At 43.0% G+C, this 18,093-nt stretch overlaps 1 protein-coding gene across 11 annotated transcripts in view; it reads right to left on the bottom strand.

Annotated features, from left to right (window-relative positions):
- Rhogap100f (Rho GTPase activating protein at 100F) overlaps positions 1 to 18,093 on the bottom strand; it is a 67,389-nt gene that overhangs the window by 13,706 nt on the left and 35,590 nt on the right. For 5 of the 11 annotated variants that reach the window (XM_071699082.1, XM_071699083.1, XM_071699086.1 and 2 more), the window contains exons 4-21: positions 11,793 to 11,906; positions 10,957 to 11,139; positions 10,069 to 10,227; positions 9,419 to 9,648; positions 8,822 to 9,083; positions 7,844 to 7,855; positions 6,212 to 6,467; positions 5,603 to 5,863; positions 5,064 to 5,222; positions 4,822 to 4,985; positions 4,003 to 4,351; positions 3,701 to 3,919; positions 3,100 to 3,488; positions 2,835 to 2,967; positions 2,623 to 2,742; positions 2,389 to 2,549; positions 2,068 to 2,260; positions 1,617 to 1,879 (exon numbers count right to left, since the gene is read on the bottom strand). In XM_071699082.1, coding sequence (XP_071555183.1) covers positions 1,617 to 1,879; positions 2,068 to 2,260; positions 2,389 to 2,549; positions 2,623 to 2,742; positions 2,835 to 2,967; positions 3,100 to 3,488; positions 3,701 to 3,919; positions 4,003 to 4,351; positions 4,822 to 4,985; positions 5,064 to 5,222; positions 5,603 to 5,863; positions 6,212 to 6,467; positions 7,844 to 7,855; positions 8,822 to 9,083; positions 9,419 to 9,648; positions 10,069 to 10,227; positions 10,957 to 11,139; positions 11,793 to 11,906 — 3,627 coding nt within the window. Of the gene's footprint in view, positions 1 to 1,616; positions 1,884 to 2,067; positions 2,261 to 2,388; positions 2,550 to 2,622; positions 2,743 to 2,834; positions 2,968 to 3,099; positions 3,489 to 3,700; positions 3,920 to 4,002; positions 4,352 to 4,821; positions 4,986 to 5,063; positions 5,223 to 5,602; positions 5,864 to 6,211; positions 6,468 to 7,843; positions 7,856 to 8,821; positions 9,084 to 9,418; positions 9,649 to 10,068; positions 10,228 to 10,956; positions 11,140 to 11,792; positions 11,907 to 13,330; positions 13,648 to 13,869; positions 13,953 to 18,093 lie in introns of those variants that run through there. The other 6 variants (XM_071699087.1, XM_071699076.1, XM_071699078.1 and 3 more) reach the window with 6 other exon arrangements.

Raw genomic sequence — 18,093 nt, 5'->3', positions numbered from 1 at the left:
TTCAAGGAAAATTAATAATTCTGCGAGATCGTTTTCAAGTCGGTTCTGCGTAATTTCGCGGATACCAGAGAGTCGTGGAAGTGGAATGCAATTGTGAGCATACGCTAAAATATGTGCTACATCAACGTAGAAAAGTATTTACAAATACTCGGCATGTTGGCGACATTTAGATCGTATAAAACGTGATAGCATGAAGGTAGAATGAGAGTTACATGAATGAATGATGAACGTTTCTCTGATATCTGAGTCGGGCCATGCATGTGACAACGAACTAAAGGCGGCGGATGTACACGATAATGAAAACGATAATAACGATGATACCTGTGCAAGAAGCGGCGTCTCTGTGCTGTCAGCGGTTTGGTAGAGCCGGCAATTTGCGCTTGCTCTGAAGAATACGTGCCCAAACGAAAAAAGATAAAGAAGACAACGTAAATTGTCATTATAATAGGAATGACGTCGAAACTATATATACAAAATGGAAATTATATCGACCAAATATATGCCCGTAAAAGATACAGAAATGACATCGAGCATGCACGAAGGTATTTCGCATAAATGATATCTACGTATGGAATATATGTACATAAACTTATGAAATTTCTATCGCGAGATATAATAATGATTAATGGTAATGACTAATGGCAATGAATGACAATCGCAAACTATTCCGGCTAAATATGTTTCCCAGAGTAAAAATTGACTTTTTCTTAACCAAGAATAATTTTTTCAAAAATACATTTTTTCTAGTTAGTTTTTTCTATACTTTTTGTAAAAATTTATATTTAATTGAATAAGTTTTCTTAATTATATTAATTATTATAGTGTTTTATATCGTAATTTTTTTTACTTTGACGTGACAATTTTTGAAATTATCTTTGAGAATGATTGATTGAGAAATGATTGAATATTGATAGAGAAATGATACAACTTTTTAAATTACATACTCCTCGAAACACTACATGCCAAAACGTTTGCGAGTTTGTAATAAATGGAAGTTCTTTGATCGAAATCTCATCGTGACTGAAAACACATAAGCAAGGCGAATAATCACTAAATGGCGTAGATTTGATTTCGTGGAAGCGCGTCGCGATTGAGGTTGTCTGCGAAGCGAACAAAGGAGAAATAGAATCGGTACTTTGCCTACCATGCTGTTCAACAATGTTTCAATATGCATAATAGGATATGAGAAAAAGCGAGAATAGAGAAAAACTGAGTATATACGTTCAGAATATTTGGCGAGCGTTTTCTCGATCGGTTTTTCTGGTCCCGAAGTTTTTAATTGCTCAAGCAAAGATTTACGCAAATTTGCAAGAACCAGAAAAATCAATGCAGTTGACCCTAAACAGTATAAAATAATTTACATAAAAGTACTAAAGAGACAGACTCTCTTTAATTGAATAAGGATATTAGTCGTATATTCTTAAAGTCTTTGATGATATTCTACATTTCTTGCGTTTAAATTTTCATAGGCAGCTCAAGATCATAAGCATTTGTAATTCAATGAAGTATCCGTAACGAAAAAGGATCAGAACTTGTTCGTACACTGTTTAGGGTTAACGTTCACTTCGACACAACGTTCGAATCGTGCGAGAAACGCACACATATCGGTGGCCTACCTGACGAGGCTTGACCGGTGGTGGAGGACGAATGGAAGGTCCGAGGACTGCGACTACCGTAGTTTGGGGTTGATGATGAAGTGAGGGTGGCTGCTGCCAAGGCAGCCCTGTGCGTCCCAATGTTCCCTGCAGTTGCACCTGCTGCTGCTGCAGCTGCTGCTGCACTTGCTGCTGCGCTTGCTGCAGATGCTGCTGACTGCTGCTGCGCTCGACTACTGGCGTAACTCGAGGAAGTGTTGAACCGACTGAAGAAGTCTTCCGAACTGTCTGTGAAATTAGCTACTGATTACTCGGCTCTTAGACGACGTTTCTTTCTTAACGCGCACGGCAGTAACTAAGCCCAAGTATAACAATTAGAACGAAATCAAGTTAAGTATATGGAAATATATCATCGACTTGAATCTACGAAAGAGCAAGTTTTACGTAAATTGATGAAGAACAAGTACATTACCTGACTTTACTGGCCAAATCTCCAGTAGGTACTTGAGCACGGCGATCGGCTGTTGGAAATCCATTGGGGGTCCGTTTTCTTCCGAGTGTAACATCAATACCGGGCCGAAGCAAACGGCGAGGCTTGCAGGTGACATTTTATTGCACTGCGACACTACCATCGCCAAATGATCCAGCAAGTAAATCAACGTGCACTATTAAACCAAGAACACACGTAATTAGAATCTGAGTATAATTGCGGAAAAAAAGCCTCGTCGCGTATGTAGTTTTACTTCTTCTGGCTACGGTTAATGTATTTAAAAATAACTTCGTGGATACGTACCCTGTTGACCTTAGGCAGGCAATCTAGTATACTGAACATAAGCTTAGCGTTGCCTTGCGGGTCGTCCGGCAAACAGACGGCCAGTGCGTCGACCATCATCTGGTAGAGGCACTTCGTGAAGAGAGGTTCCGGAAGTTCCCGTAAATAATCCTTCAATACTCCTGAAAAGGACGGTCACGATCAGTCGTCTCGCGTTTTTCTTGGAATGATTTTACATATTTTGCGACACGTTACCAGTGATGACGTTGATGTCCGGCACGTTGTCGGGCGACAGATTTACGGACCGTGCGTTCCTCTCGAAAGCTTCTCTAAGTATCCTCTTTTTGGTCGCCGAACCGCAGAGTCTATACAAACCTGTTGCACCAAATAAAGCAACAATTTTTATGGTGCACACACATGAACACTTTCGATTTCGAGACGTTTTCTATTATTTGTTCGATACTCACCGATAATGTCAAGTCCTCTTCTCTCTACTTCTTCGACGCAACGCCACACAATAATTGGAACATTCGGAATTCCCATCGCCAAAGCCGTGGAAACTCCACCAGGAACTCCACCAGTTTTAGTTTCTCGACTCACCTATTTAGTTAACAAAAAAAAAAGATTATTACATATTTTAAGATTTAAATGGATCAAACTAGAAAATATTAAACCTCTTTGACTAAAAATTAAAGATTGACATAATTTATCATTATAAGAAGGGGAGCTTACCACTGTATCCAAATCAACCCCGAAGAGAGGCGCTACCCTCGTAGCTAAGGATATGACCGGCAGACCCCTTCGACGGAAAGTTTGTTGGGCGTCGGTGTATCGTAGTTTTAAATAAATTGTGCCACGTGGCTCGACTTTCACGGCTAGCTGATGTTCCGGCGACTCTTTCAGCAGACTCGCCAAATGTACCGATCCCTTGTAACAGAGTTTATGCCTGTACTGTGGGTCCCAAGAGTAAACGAGCAGATCCAGCTGCCGATTGCCTACGAGGTCCAGCTCGAAGGTTTCGTCCCAGTCAAACATCAGATCGCCGGTTCGCACTACCGTGCGCGCTTTGTGCACCCTGTCGCACTCCAATACGCAGTACAAGTCTCTCAAGCCGCAACTAGCTATAGTTTTTTTGCGAATTAGTATATTCATATAACGTAGAATTGTTATATCCAAGATTGGCAATTGCGACATTATGGAACATTATGTTGTTTAAGTATATGAGATTAGGGTAAAGCAAGCGAAGTTTCCGTAGAAAAATATGGAAATTATTTTATTAATATTTGCCGATCTCGAACGACGCGCAGGCATACAACTGTTTCATCTAACGCACCTAAATTCGGCTGACCTGAGGGAGTGGAAGGTGTAGTGGCAGCCGATGAGGTCGTAGTCGATCGGAGACCGCGCCCCGCTAAAAGATGGACCGATAACAATCCGCTGACTCCACTTGACAAATCGCCGCCGGTCGCCTCTCCGAGCGAGCTCAAAAGCGAGCTCGTCGAGCTGGGAGTGCCCACAGTCGGCGGCTTCTCTATTTTATACTTGAGGAACTCTGCGAAGCGAAACGATCTTTTTAGCGCTCTCAATTTTACGAAACGAGGCGGTAGACAGATACGCGATAGGCTGTCTAATCACCCGCAGGATTAATATCTAGCAGTATTTGACCCTGAGTTCTGGTAGGCGTTGGGGTAGGTATGCTCCTTGTGGATTCCAAGTCCAACAGGTTCCTGATCCTCCTGGCCGATGTCGCCCGTTGACTCGCGGAGCTCGTCAGCGACGCTTTCTGGGCCGCGAGCGATGAGCGCGCGCTCGAAGCCACCGAGGCTGGCCTCGGATTCGTTGTACCGCGATGACACGTCGAACTGATCGCCGTCGATGCTCTCAGATTCGCGAGATTGACCTGTTGGGCCGAGGCCGATCTCGTCGACAGGCGATCGAGCGTGGTCGAGAGCGGCCTGTATCCACCGTAACTGCCGTAGTCACCCTGCATCAGCCAGGAAGAGATACAGAATACTTCACTACATGCATTCATGACTTTTCAAGTGTCTGCTCGATTGAGTAATACCTCGATATTAAATTTGAGATAAATTTACCATTTATATGAAAATCTATCTATCTATCGAAACTAAAAGTAATAGTTTAGATTAATAATCTAAATTCGAAACAATTTAAAGATCAATTAAACAGATGAATTGATCCTTAGATCGTCTTAAATTTAGATTGACTTATTTTACATGCATATAAATACATTTTGCATATTCATACTTTACATTATTTCTATCCATTTCTATCCTAAGAAATTATGATCGAGTTTATTCATCATGTAAGCTAGTGAACTATTAATAGAATAACAGGAAGAGCTAGGCAAAATTGATTATTCTATAGTTATTCGTGGCAATAACAAAATTAGCAATATTATCGGTCGATTATTATCGGAGTTCACTACGATTTTACCTGATTAACAGCTGCATGAATGTTCTCGGCGCTGTATGTGTAACGGGGCGGTCTACTTGTGGTCGCCCTGATCTGCTCGTACAGGGCGCTGGTACTCGGCGTGCGGCTCAGCCAGGCGCGATACTCGTCCGACGTGAACACACTCGGCGAGGACGGTATCCTGCCTGTTTAACGGTGGTTCGTGTTAAGTACAGCCCAGCCAATTGCATTGCCGGTTATTGTCTTGATTATCTGGAGCTTACCTCTGTCACGTCTGATGGAAGGCAATTCCGGCGCTGATAGAGCGCCGTCGCTGTCCTCTTGATCGATCAGGCCCGACGCGACCGTGCTGAGGCCCGACCTGAGACCAGGTTGTTGAGGCAACGTTCGACCGCTTCGTGGTAATGAATTTGACCTTAAACCTACGGAAAAATCTTGTAATTTAAAGAGAAATGCATTCTGCCGAAAGCAAATTGAATAATTGAATTTAAGATTGTTATAATTCTCTGCAATCTTACGTCTTTTGGACGTAATTGCACCGCATTTATTATCTCATTATCAGTAGTATTTAGATACTACTTACTACTTACATATAAAATTTTAATACTCAATGATTATAATTAGCAAACTCTTTTAAAATCTATATAGGATTCTTCAAATTATAAGTCGAAGAACCAAACGCTTAACTAAATTTGGCTTATTTCCATGGAAATTGATTCGTAGAAAGATTATCAACCGCGAATAAATCCGGAACTTTGAAAGTGCCTGAATATAATTAAGCTCGATAAATGTCTTAACTTACCTGAGGAACTCTGACCGATTTGTGACCTCGATAGGGTAGCTAAATGCGACACGGCGCTGCTTTGAGATGGATTGTTCATATTGTGCCTATAATAGTAATACGCTGATTTCGGTGAACTGGAGCACGTAGCCTCGGTGTCGGAGGCATAGTCCAACGACGGTCGATGCCGCCTCGTCAAGGTGCCGAATTGTCCTTGTCTCTGCGCGGCGGATGTTATGTCAGTCTGTCCGTACCTCGGGTTGTAACGTAATGCTGACGTACCTAATAACGACACAATGCTATTAGAATATAGCAAATGCATCTATTATCAAAGATAGAAAATATTAACTTCACACGTTTTAACTTTATTGTATATTAAAATTTTCTGCCGAATTCTTTTGATATATTTCATATTTCTCTAGATCTTCTTGAAACTATACATTATATTATCATTGCAATGATTTCGAATTGAATAAATTGTGTTTTCTGCGAAATTTAGGAACTTGAGAGACATAGAGTGATATAATTCTTATCGAAGGAAATTTCCATGTATAGATCTCAAGAGATGGTGAGAGAGAAAGGGAGAGAGATAAAGTAGACGCTTCGATGATAGGTAAACTCATTACGGACCTGATTTCAAGCTGGATCTAAGAAGGGTATGTCGCGCCGGCGTCGTGATGCTCGTGTAATCGACTCGGGGTAGGTGCTGGTCGGAACCACTCCTCGGCATGATCCTTCCGCTTCCGGTGTGCTGACCGTAGCCGTAATGGGTCGACTGCGTGGTTTGGCCCGACAATCTGCCGCCGACTGATTGCATTCCACCACCCGTCGACATACGCCGGCCGCCGTTCGAGGGCATCATGGGCCCCGTGTAGAAGGGGTGTACCTAATCGCATGATCGCACGAATCCTTTGAGTATACTTCGTTCGTCATTCCTTAGGTAGATTTTTTTAAAGTTGCCGATCGCCGTGACTCGCAAACATTCCCGTTTCTTTTTTTTAATCAATAATTGCCAATTTATTGTTAATAATTGTAATTTTTTATACATTACAACTCTGGAATTTAGATTCTTGCGTAAAAAATAACGTCAACGGCAATTACAACGATAATGTCTCATCTCTTACGGTCGATCGACGACATCGATTACCTTTTTTTAGCGATGATATTTGCTTATAATATGCTTCGTAAGCTCTGATAAAAAATAGATTAATATAAAAAATTTTAAACTTTAAAAGAAATGTAAATACGTTTCATAAGAGCATGATCTGTGCACAATTAAATGTACACATAATTTCTTTAAAATGTTATAGGACTTAATTAAAATTTTCAAGAACAGTCTTTGATAAATTATTAAAATTTATAACAGCTGAACGATGCTGAGCAAAGCGCTGGCAATCGATAATCGATCGAACGCGATAACGCTAGCCATGGCAGTGATTAACGTTATCCAAGAACACAGGCACAAAACGCAATCGAAAGAACAAACGGACAGCAAGCTTGCAACAAGGAAACATAAAGTTAGGGTTCACGTCGCAAACAGCAGCAGGTGTACGCGACTACTACGGTTTAAGAACGCGCATAAATATCCGTTAACTCGCGTTACGCTTTTTCTAGGTAGAACTCTAAACGAATGCACCGGTGCACCGTCGAGAGTACGACTAAACATTTCCCTCATTTGTTATTAAACGCCCCCCACGATTATTTCGTTTATTAACTCTTAAACACATCGCCGGATAATTTATTGTACCGCGAGTGTAGAATCTTTTTTATTTTTTTTTTTAATTAATTCTTTATTAATACGAAAGTTTAGTCTCAAGCTTTTGCAATTTTTATGATCGTAATAAGAGGAATAATTTGATTAACGAATAATTATATTTATAAATCATTGTTATATTATTCCGTGATTTCTTTGATTATTCAATGAAAGAAAAGATACAATTTTTCACATCTTTTTTACTATTCTGGCAAAATGTATATTTAATCTTCCGCATTTTACTGGCTCGATCTCGGGCTTTACATTTAAAAACTAGCATCTCAGCAAAGAATGAAAGAATCTACGGTGAACTTTTTAAGGAACTTAGGGTCTAAACGATGATTGAAATTTAAAATGCGTTGCGTGGGTAGAGGCATTCGTTCGTCGCCAAGTATATACACGAAAGGGAGGGAGAATATATATTTATACTCGTCCATTAAAGGCATTGTACAGAAAATTGCAGTCATACACAAGTCTAGATATCAAGATAGAGTTTGTGTTGTCTTTACCTTTGTAAAATCCTGGTTAATTTCAATGTAGCATTCATTCATAGAACCGATTAGTCATTTGAAGCACGTGGTCGATACGCGAGCGGATCGGCGACGCTCCGCGTCGTTCGGAAATGCATTCGTTGAAATTGTCAGACATTCGTTTTCTCGACGTTTATTCTCACGACGTGTTTGCTTTCGGGATCATCGGGATAGAATCGGGATAGAAATCCGATACACAGAGCGAACTTACAAAGAGTCGACATTTTATGCGAGTGACATTTCGATCGTCGCAAAATGCGCGATTCTCTGACATTTTTTATTTAATTTTCCCGTTTTGCAACGGATCGAAAAATTATTTTGCGAATTACTCTTTTTAATTCCGACAATCCGAATGACACGGAGGTCGCGAGACAGCAAGTGTCCCGAGACATTGCCACGAGTTCACCACTTTCTTTCAGTCGTAAAATAGCGTTCATTGGAGACAGTGAAGGACAAACGAGTATCGAATTGGTGCAGACAGGTGTGAAATGGTGCTCGATCCACATCGTCTAGAACATCTATGCGTGAACTACATCGGGTCGAGATCACATAAGCGACATGTGTTTCAAAAAAATTAATGTCAATATTACGACGAATAATAGAATCGTCATATTCTGTGATAATTAAAATTAAATAATAATCTTCTCATATCATGAATACTAGAAATATACATTGTTGGAAAATTATTATTATTATTTTATTAAAATTAGTATTTAATACAAAAAGAAAGAATATTTATAGCTTTTAGTACTTTATGATTATCCATGTTATATAATATTAATTATTAAATTACTGATTCAATTAGATATTAAAATTCAAAAATCCTTTACTCTCTAATTTTTAACTTATCCCGAAGAACGATTTGTTCTTCGGTGATATTCTCCGTCGTTCTGATAGATCTCGATCCGCGTCAGGATTTTCGTATTTTGGGCACTTGAAACATCGCGCAAGACTTACTTTCTCGGCCAAGCTCTCTAACGTCTTCGGATAACCGCGCTCGTACGGCTGAAAGTGTTGCGTCGACGAAGGTTTTGGCTGGTGCGTGATAACCGGCGGCGGTGGTGGTTGATAGGACCAGTGACCCTCCGGCCGTGAATTATAGTACAGATCGCCGTTACTCGATCCGAGATCTTGGCTCGATCCCAAACCCGTGAGGCCGAGTCTCGAACGCGACGGCAACATTTCGCGCCCGTCGCCTCGTCTACGGCTACTGCCATCCCTAGACATAAAAAATTGATCTCCATACATTACTCGAAGTCGCTAATAATAGGGTTTACTGTCTTAATTTATTTAAAAAAAGATTTAAACGATGTCGAATATCGGGACTAATATAGTACTATTGTTGTAATTGGAGGATTGTTCTGGAATATCGGCTTTTCGTTAACAACCAATTTATAGTCTCAACAAGTTTCTGTATGAGAAGAAAGATAAAAAGGTTTGTAATGACGTCAGCAGTAAAGCCAGCCACACGGTGTCTTGAAATAGCCAATTTGTAAGATGTCTTTCGACTATTAATTCAAGAAGAAACATACAGAAATCAGTCCGAGATAATACCTGACGTGATTACTTGTTGCGTGGTCACTCTCGTCCTCGTTCAATTCCCTCTTGATGACTACTACCGGCGGTGCCTTGTGCTCAGTCTGACGGCTGTGCGAAATTGGTTGATGTGGACCGTGCCTTGTGGCCAGGACAAGCCGCCTCGGTATCGACATGATGATCACAACGTCATCCAGGCTCATATGCGTCACATCGACCAGATTCACCGCCAGGATCTCGTCACCCACCTGCACGTGCGAATGCATGGTGACTGGCGAGTAGCCGATAAAGACGAGAAACGATACACCGCGGCGAACAAGAGGATAAATATCCCTCCCGAATGCGGGACCGATCGATGCCCGAGACCCGCGAAATGTCAAGGTGCAAAAGGATAAATTTAATTCGGCGCGTACTCCCCCTCCCCTCTCTGTCACGTCTCTCTCTCTTTCTCTTTCTTTTTCTCGAAATAGGTTCCCAATCCTAAATGGCGCTGCTCCGAGCTCGTTCCGAGCACCAGCGGCAATTAAGTTCTCGCCTGATAAAAAGAAGACGAGGCGACGATTCACGGATGTGTCTCGATTCTACTCGCTTCCCTCGTTTTCTCCATCGCGTCGGTTTCTCACTGTCGTCGTCCCGGGCGGGCGAACTTACAGGACGAAGATACTCACCTTCAAGCAGCCGCTGTTGTACACGGCGGTCTCCAGGGCTATCCTGGAGATAAAGACTCCGTCGTTCCTGTCGACGCCATTGCCCTCGCGTATGTAGAGGCCGAGGGTCTGTCCCGGTCGTTTGATTATCTCGACGAAGTAGATAGGGTGCTTAGGATCCTGAAACGAAGATCGTCGGCGAGCTTTCTTAATTCGTGCCGTCGAGATATTTCACAGCGTTTGCGCGCGCGTCCCGAATAAAAATTACCCTGCGTAAAATTACTCCGTTGTCGTGAAAATAATTTTCTCCCAGAATTCCCGGGTGGTACAAATGTAGTCGCGGTGAGAGCAGATTGTTACATTCTGTTCGTCTAACTCTGTGAGGCAAGTTAAATTCGCGGAGAATATTATCTCTCGATATCTGGATAATTTGCTCGATAGTTTTAACAACAGTATCAGTTTCTACAATTATGACGAACGTAGCAAAGAATTATTTAAAAAATTAAGTAAAATGAAGTAAAAAATATATCGCACAATCCGTCTAATTTTAACTGAAACAGTCGAGTTTAATATTAAAATTATGCGACCTGCTTTATATTGGATTTTAGCAAGTTTCTGAAATTATATCTGTATAACTCAGTCTCAGTAAAATAATAAATATTCGTGCATTTTTATATATCCCAAACAACAGTAAAACAAAAACGATAAAATATTTAAAGGTTTCAATGCTATTCTGTAATTGAATATGGATTTATATGGAAAAGCAAGGAGATATATACGATGAACAGGAGGTTAATATGTTGACCATAACGAAAGAATTGCGCGTCGTGTTAATTTATGACGAGATATTTCGTTCCAACGCAAATGAATCACAATCTGTCGGAAACAGACGGCTCATCGATAACGTACCTGCATAGCAATGAATTTTTTCGCCGCCTCGGCAGCCTGTCTACCCATTTGCCGAGGCTCAATGACACGCACGACCATCTCGCCTCTCCGCTCAACAGCTTCGAGAGCCGCCGCTGTCGATGCGTCATGATCGTTTTCGACAGTCTCGATCTGCTTGAAGATCTCTGTACTGATCCCGCTCACCTGTAACGGTACATCAGCTTTCCGTTTCAGAAAACGCATAGCGAGATTTTACCATCGTTTGCATGACCGGTGGAATTGTCTCGATGACGAAAGTAATACTTTTCACATTTATTGCTATTTACTAAATATCATTTCTGTCATGCAAAATATACGAACATTAATTAAAAGATATAACATAGCAATAATGTGTTTGATATAAATAATAAATAGAGAAATATTTCAACTAAAATATATATGATTTTATTAATTATATGATTTTTATGTAACAAGATATTTTTACTTTTAGAAAACAAACATACACTCACAAAAATTAATTTCTAGCTTTGTATTAATAATCAATTAGTAAGATATCGCTATTATATTTTATATATTTTATTACTCACTTTGCTTATTCAAGCAAAGATTTATGATAGTTTGATTTAAATTTGACATGTTTAATATAATAGCGATCAGATTACGTGAACAATACGTGACGATTAAAGCACACGCCGATACGTTTCTGTCGGTCGTCGAGACAGTTCCACGAGCAACACAATAGGGTCCCGGGTTTCGGAATCCATCGCCGCGCTGTCCGGCAATTGAAGTTTGCCGACACAACCAACACTAAATTCGTCCATTGTGTCGGCAACGAGTTAATGAAGTGTCGCCACTACCTTCCTGAAGTCTCCTTGAATGACCATGGGGGGTGGTTCCTTGGGGCGCAACTGGTTGGCAGGTGCCTGCCTCCCAGGACTTGCGCTTATGTCTGTCACTTCCCCCCGGCCCTCCTGTAAAGCAATAACCGATTATTTTCGCCGTTTGGTTAGGCTACTCCTAAAATGATTAGGATTAATTATTGCAAAACGGAACGACAAATGAAAAATGACGGTCGTGTAAGTTCGGTCGTCGAGATATAGGCGCGATTGTGGGCAACGATATGCGATACCGAGAAAATTTGAACGTCCGAGTGGTAGCCCCTCATCGAAAGCGGATTAGTCAGGGTCTAGATCAATGATAACCACAGCAACCAAACTACATATGTCACGGGTCAGCTACATATATCGCATACTCCATTGGCAATTACATAACTTGGCTTCCCCACATTTTACGTCATATAGGATCGCAATGATTTAGAAAGTCGCGATTATGATGATAATGATAACTGATAATAGATTTATGTAATTTAAGTAGCAATATCATCTATGTATTTTTTTTAGTGTTTTGTAAATCAAAACTTAATTGAAGAGTTATTTAAGTAATTCAAAATTTTATTTTGTTAATGTTATTTCTAAATTGAAGAGATTTCATATAAGGATTTACGAGCTTATAAAAGAGGAAAGCATTTCTCTTAAAAGACGTAGAAATATTACGAGTATAGTGTCTTGAAGTGAAAATTTCTGCAGTCATTGAATTTAATCAAAATACATTTGGCGGATCACGGATTATATTTTTCATAAGTATTTCCAACAAATTCTCTTGACAAATTATGTAATAATTTCTATCGACTGTACGAAGAAAAAATTATTTACTAAATGAAAAATTCAAATCGTTAATCGTTACTACGATCAATAAAATTATTGTTAAATGCAATCTGATAAAAGCAAGTGACAAAAATCAGACACACTTAAACTTCTGCTTCTACTTCTTGAATATCTCATATCAATCTTGATTATTAAGATGTAAACCGTAATAAAGTTACCGAATATATTCCAGAGAAAATTATCTAAAATAGCACTTTTTTATTCGAGACAAATACGACGTGTAAATGTAAAACTCAAGATCCTCTCAGGGGCAGGAGGGAGCCCTAACAAAGCACGCGACGTCTCGCGAAAACTCATCAATCTGTCACTTCGACAACGCACAAGCACCAGCTCGTTGACCGTGATTTCGGATAGATTCGCACCTCACTGAGACTATCGAGAAAAACGTACTCTTATCGAGCCACGCGCGCTTCGAGCGAGCTCATCTACCCGTCACGAACATCACCGTAAATCTTCGTGCTCATTCGTTAACCGCGGTGTCAGAAGATACCGGAGGGGGGAAAAGGGTTATTCGCTTCTAAGGGGACGTAAGATTTTTGCGGGACAATAAAACCTTTAATCGATCGCGCCTGCCTCGAGCAAGCTCATTCCACCTGTCAGCACACTTAATAGTCGTTCGCGACGCCGACGGAAGAACTAGCACAAAAGGGTGAACCGTGGGAAAAACGCACCCCGCGGAGGCATGTAACCGGAACGAGCCACGCGGCAGTGCCGCACATCCGGTCGCAGAGCGACAGCAGGGACATCCACGCTGCCGCGGCCGATTTGCAGCCCCTTTCGCTCGCCGACGGCGGCGGCGGCTCCTGGAGCTCCTTGCCGCCCTTCCTTCCGGTAGCCCACCACCCCCGTGCTCCGTCCGTCTTCTCTTTCGGTCTCTCGGTCTCACCCGTCTGCCGGGCGAACGCCGCCGCGCGTGTCGCGCTACCCCGTCGCGGCGGTCCCATACGTGCGCGAGTCGTCCTCGGCTAGCACCGTTCAAGAAGACGCCGGCCGGTCTTCTTCCCTTATGGCTTGTCTCTCTCTCACGAGCGCCAGACCACTAGCCCCTTCTCGATTTCATGACTGGCGGACGGTGCGAAAGGGCGCGCGTAGGATGATTGGTAGGTAGGTGTCCGATGAGGAAATGAGTGCGACAGAGTGAGAAAATGATAAATAGACAGACGGAGAATGAGGAAGCAAGAACGAGAGAGAGAGAAAACGCGTGGATTACCTTGCGGAAGAAGAAGCACCCCGAGCCACCCCTGTCGCACATCCTCGCCTACCCCATGGTGGCTAATATGGCGGGAAGCGGCGTTCAGGAGCGAGTACGAGTGTCGGCGGTACGAGTAAGGGGTAAAAGGCGCGCGTGCGCCATCACCGGGGGGTTATCGTGTCGCCGTACGCGGAGGAGTAGTATGAGTGAGTATCGACCCGGCGTGACGTCACCTCACCCCCTCCCTCGACGTGCCCTCCCTCTGCCTCCGCTCTCTTTCCACCGCGACGTACCCCATCTCACCGCGCTCCTCACTCGGTCTGCCCCTCTTCGTCCTCTTCTGCCCCCCCCCCTCTTCCTACGCGCTCGAGCACTCCTACTACCTCGCAATGTACCTCCAACGCTTCTCCGCCATCCTCACCCCCCTCTTCCCCTCACCCTCTGTGTACCCATTCGATTTCTCTCTGTCGCGCCCGCCGCTTCTTTCCGCGTCATCCTCTTCTCTCATTATCTTGGTCCTTCCCGTCTGCGTAGTCCTTCTGACCCTCTGTCTTCGCCTCTTTTCTCTCATCGTTCATCCCCCGAGGACGGCGCTTCCTGACTCTTCGTATTCGCGGTTCCCCACAAAATGCTCTCCTTCTCTCCAGGTAGTTTTTGGTGTTTCGGCAATCTCGTTCACGCCTTTTTGCTCGGACTGAATTACGCATGATCACCCCCTGCTAGCTCATTTTGTCCCGTTTTGCTTTCGGGACGCTCTTTGAAGCGACCGAGTCAGCCACTCGCGTAGTTCTAGTTCTTTTTAAGCCTCTTTCCTTCTCTCCTTCCTTCCTGTTATTTCACGTTCCCCGCATTTTTCTTGACTGTGCGCGCAAATCGCCGCTGTCTCTATGTCCCTTAAGCGTCGCTTTTCATGCTTCTCTCACCTCGCGCATGTCTTCCAATTCTTTTCTTTTTTTCTCCGCGATGCGCTCTCGTTCCCTCTCCTCCACTCGCGCCCTGTCGCTCTTTCTTCCCTTTCCCCGAGAACTTGCGTTCCGTTCTCAGCCCGCGCGGTCGCAGCTCCCTTCAATTGGATTTTCCCCGTTTCGCTTACTTCTTATTGCGCTCGCTGCCACTCCACTTACGGGTGTCAGCGGTCGCGCGGATTCTCTCCTCCGACCTCTCACCTCACACGACAGCGGCAACCTTGCGTTCGCACTTTTTTTCGGCGTTACGACGGATTTTTGCGACCCATGAGAGTGGATTTCTTTCTGATCCGTACTCGCGCTCGCGTTCACCCTTCATGCATCAAAGTGTCGTTCCGGTCGTCCGGTTTCTTCTACCACGATAATGTCCCGAGTTATTTCCGCGTGTATCTCTTCACCGTCCTCTTTTCCCCTTGTTTTATCGCTGCATCTTTTCTGACACGTTTCTGCACACGATATCAGTTTGCACATCGCACATTCCCGTATTATTTCACGTGTCATCTCGCGTGTTTCCCGAGTGGTACTTTTTCTCACCCTTCCCCTCTTCCCAACGTGCGTTCGCTCTTTTTGCGCTCTACCCCTGTGTGCAGTTCCCGTACGCTCGATATACAGAGTATTTACTTTTTCTCGAGGTTCTTCACCCCTCCATCACGTCTGTTCTCGGCTACTACTTCCCCATCGCGCTCAACTTCTTGCTCCACATATGACGGCGGTACGCAACTCCATTACAGACAGCAGCTGCGACTTGAAGCCGGCGCGACTCGGCCCCCGGAGCGATAAATAAGCCCCGGGCGAGGAACAAACGCGAGAAACGCCAGTAATGCACTTTCCAAAGTAGTCTATATCATCATCCTCTCGCGTTGACATAATGCGAGTCGTTTTCCAGCCGGAGGGTCACCTCTTTGTAGAACGTGAAGCGACATTGAGCAAGAGCAGATCGCCGGTATTGAATGTACAATAATATTTTCATTGAAAAACATTGTGCAGCAAGCTTACGCTGTTTCTTTCGCGAAAAACGAAATATCAAAACGAATACGGGAAGCAGCCCAGTAAAATGCAGAAAAATGATAAATACGAGAAATATCTCACAAAGATTTTTTTTACATAGAGCTTCCCTTGATATTAATTGCTTTATTTTATCTCATCTCTTGAAAGAGCAAAAAGCCAATGTAATAACGATGTCACTTTTAGCAAAATAATTCCATGTCGAAAACATCAAAGGTCACGAGCTGAAAAATTGATCTCGTTGAAACTTCGCGAATAATGGTCAGCGATAAAATCTGCAGATAAAAATCCATTGGAAGGTATAAAGACCTCCCTACGAAATAAACTGATTTCCACCGCCAACATAATCCGTTGATTTCCGGAAGGTCTGGTAATGGTCATTACGATAATTTGGGTTACGGCGATCTTCGAACATCCGCTTCGAAAATCACGACCTCTCGTTGAACTGAACGGCTGCTCTTCTCCCCCTCCTGCATCTCCATCCTTGTCGGACCACCCTCGCCCACCCCGTCGTTATTTCGCCGACGTGTCCAGTGACCTACGTGGATGCCCATCGCGATGATTTACGAGGTAGAGGAACGGACGGACGACCGGATTCTTCCCCACCAAGCGCGCGAGGAGTACGGCGTGGGCGTAATGGACGGTGGTGACAATATAGCGATGGTAGTAACAGTAGTAACGCGTTGTAACGCGTGGACATCGGGGAATGTTGTAATGGCGTATGCACGGTATATTAATGCCGCGTTCCACGCACACTTTCCGCTTTCAATTTAATCCACAACGCTTTTTCCACCCTCAGTGCTCTCATCCTCTTTCTCTCTCTCCTCTTCCCCTTATCTTTTTCTCCCTTGGTACACTCGCCTATGTTATAAAGTGGGCGGAAACTCTCTTAACGATGTGCCGGATCCTTAATGCGAGGAAAAATTGATTTCTTTATACGGCGAATTTCCCTACTTATACGCGCCGTCGCATGGCCCCCCCCCCCCACACACACACACACACACATCCGTTATTTACTTAAATTTTTACGGAAAGATGTTATAAATTTCATCTAAAGAATGGCAACGCTTTTCAAATTATACCAATATTATCTGTCACGATGTAAGGACAAGTATATTAATTGTAAAAAATTGTATAATTTCGTTAATGACGAAAATTTTTCAAAACTTTCACGATTATCGTAGATTATATTACAGCACTTATTATAATTCTATTCGAATATCACGTTCACCTTTAACATTTAGATTCCAACCACTACGTAAAGTTATTCATATCGTATCGCAGTAATCGATCTTATCTCGATAACGCAAAATTAAATCATGTCTTTCCGTTCTGTAGTTCACGCTTTCGTGATAGCACGCGAAGGACGATGAATAATGATCATCATTCGTCGGCCTTGCCCTGTTACGTCGTCTCTTAATATCCCGCCAGATATAATTGTAAACACCGATGTAAACGCGGCCTACCGAGCATTCCCGCAAATTTATATCTTCCCTTCGCGGGGGGGGGGGGGGACGCAAGTCAACGGTAATCTGCGGAGGAAGGGTCGCTTGAATTTAATGTTTCCCGACCTACGCGCAACCCCGAACGTGCGCGCCAAACTCTCGTATTGTCGAGTTACTCGTTGGCAAAGTGGCAGCATGGATATTGTGCAACTTTTGACAACGGGTACTAAATTCGTGCTCCGGTTTCGTGTCTCGCGTTACCGCTACGGGATGGAAAGTTCGGACGTGAGTTTTGTACACACGCCGTACATCTAGTGCCACACTGGAGATCCTTATTTCCGATACAAATCGAAATACACGTGAAACGCATGCGGAAGACGTATCAATATATCTTCAATGCGATATATTGCGGACCCTACCGCAATTCTCAAGTACATTCCTCGATATATGATACATAGTGTACATATATAATGGAAAACATACCATATCTACATCGTGAGTCGAAGAAATAACTCGATTAAGATCTCATTATCGAATTTGTACGCTTCATTAATCTCTGTGTCCTTTAAATGAATTACTTTCGTTTCGCGCGTGAGAGAGCTCGGAAAAATTACACTGGCAACCAAGCAGAAAATAAAGTTTTACTTAAGGGGTTAAGAATGAGGAACGAGGGCGAAGTCTGGCCTACAGTCCAGAAATATATCCCAATGGAATCGAATCCGTAGTGGTCGATTTACCCGATCTCCGTTTCAATTTGGTACGAATATTTTGACCTATGAGGGTTCGTTAGTCAACCCAGATTCTCTCAGAAATAGAAAACCGCGATA

Source organism: Temnothorax nylanderi, unplaced genomic scaffold (genome assembly GCF_030848795.1).
Source record: "Temnothorax nylanderi isolate EJ_2023f unplaced genomic scaffold, tnyl_v1.0 TNYL_tig0017_pilon, whole genome shotgun sequence".
In the NCBI taxonomy this organism is placed as follows: domain Eukaryota; kingdom Metazoa; phylum Arthropoda; class Insecta; order Hymenoptera; family Formicidae; genus Temnothorax; species Temnothorax nylanderi.
The sequence above is the reverse complement of the archived record's forward strand: the minus strand, read 5'-3'. Positions and strand labels throughout refer to the sequence as shown.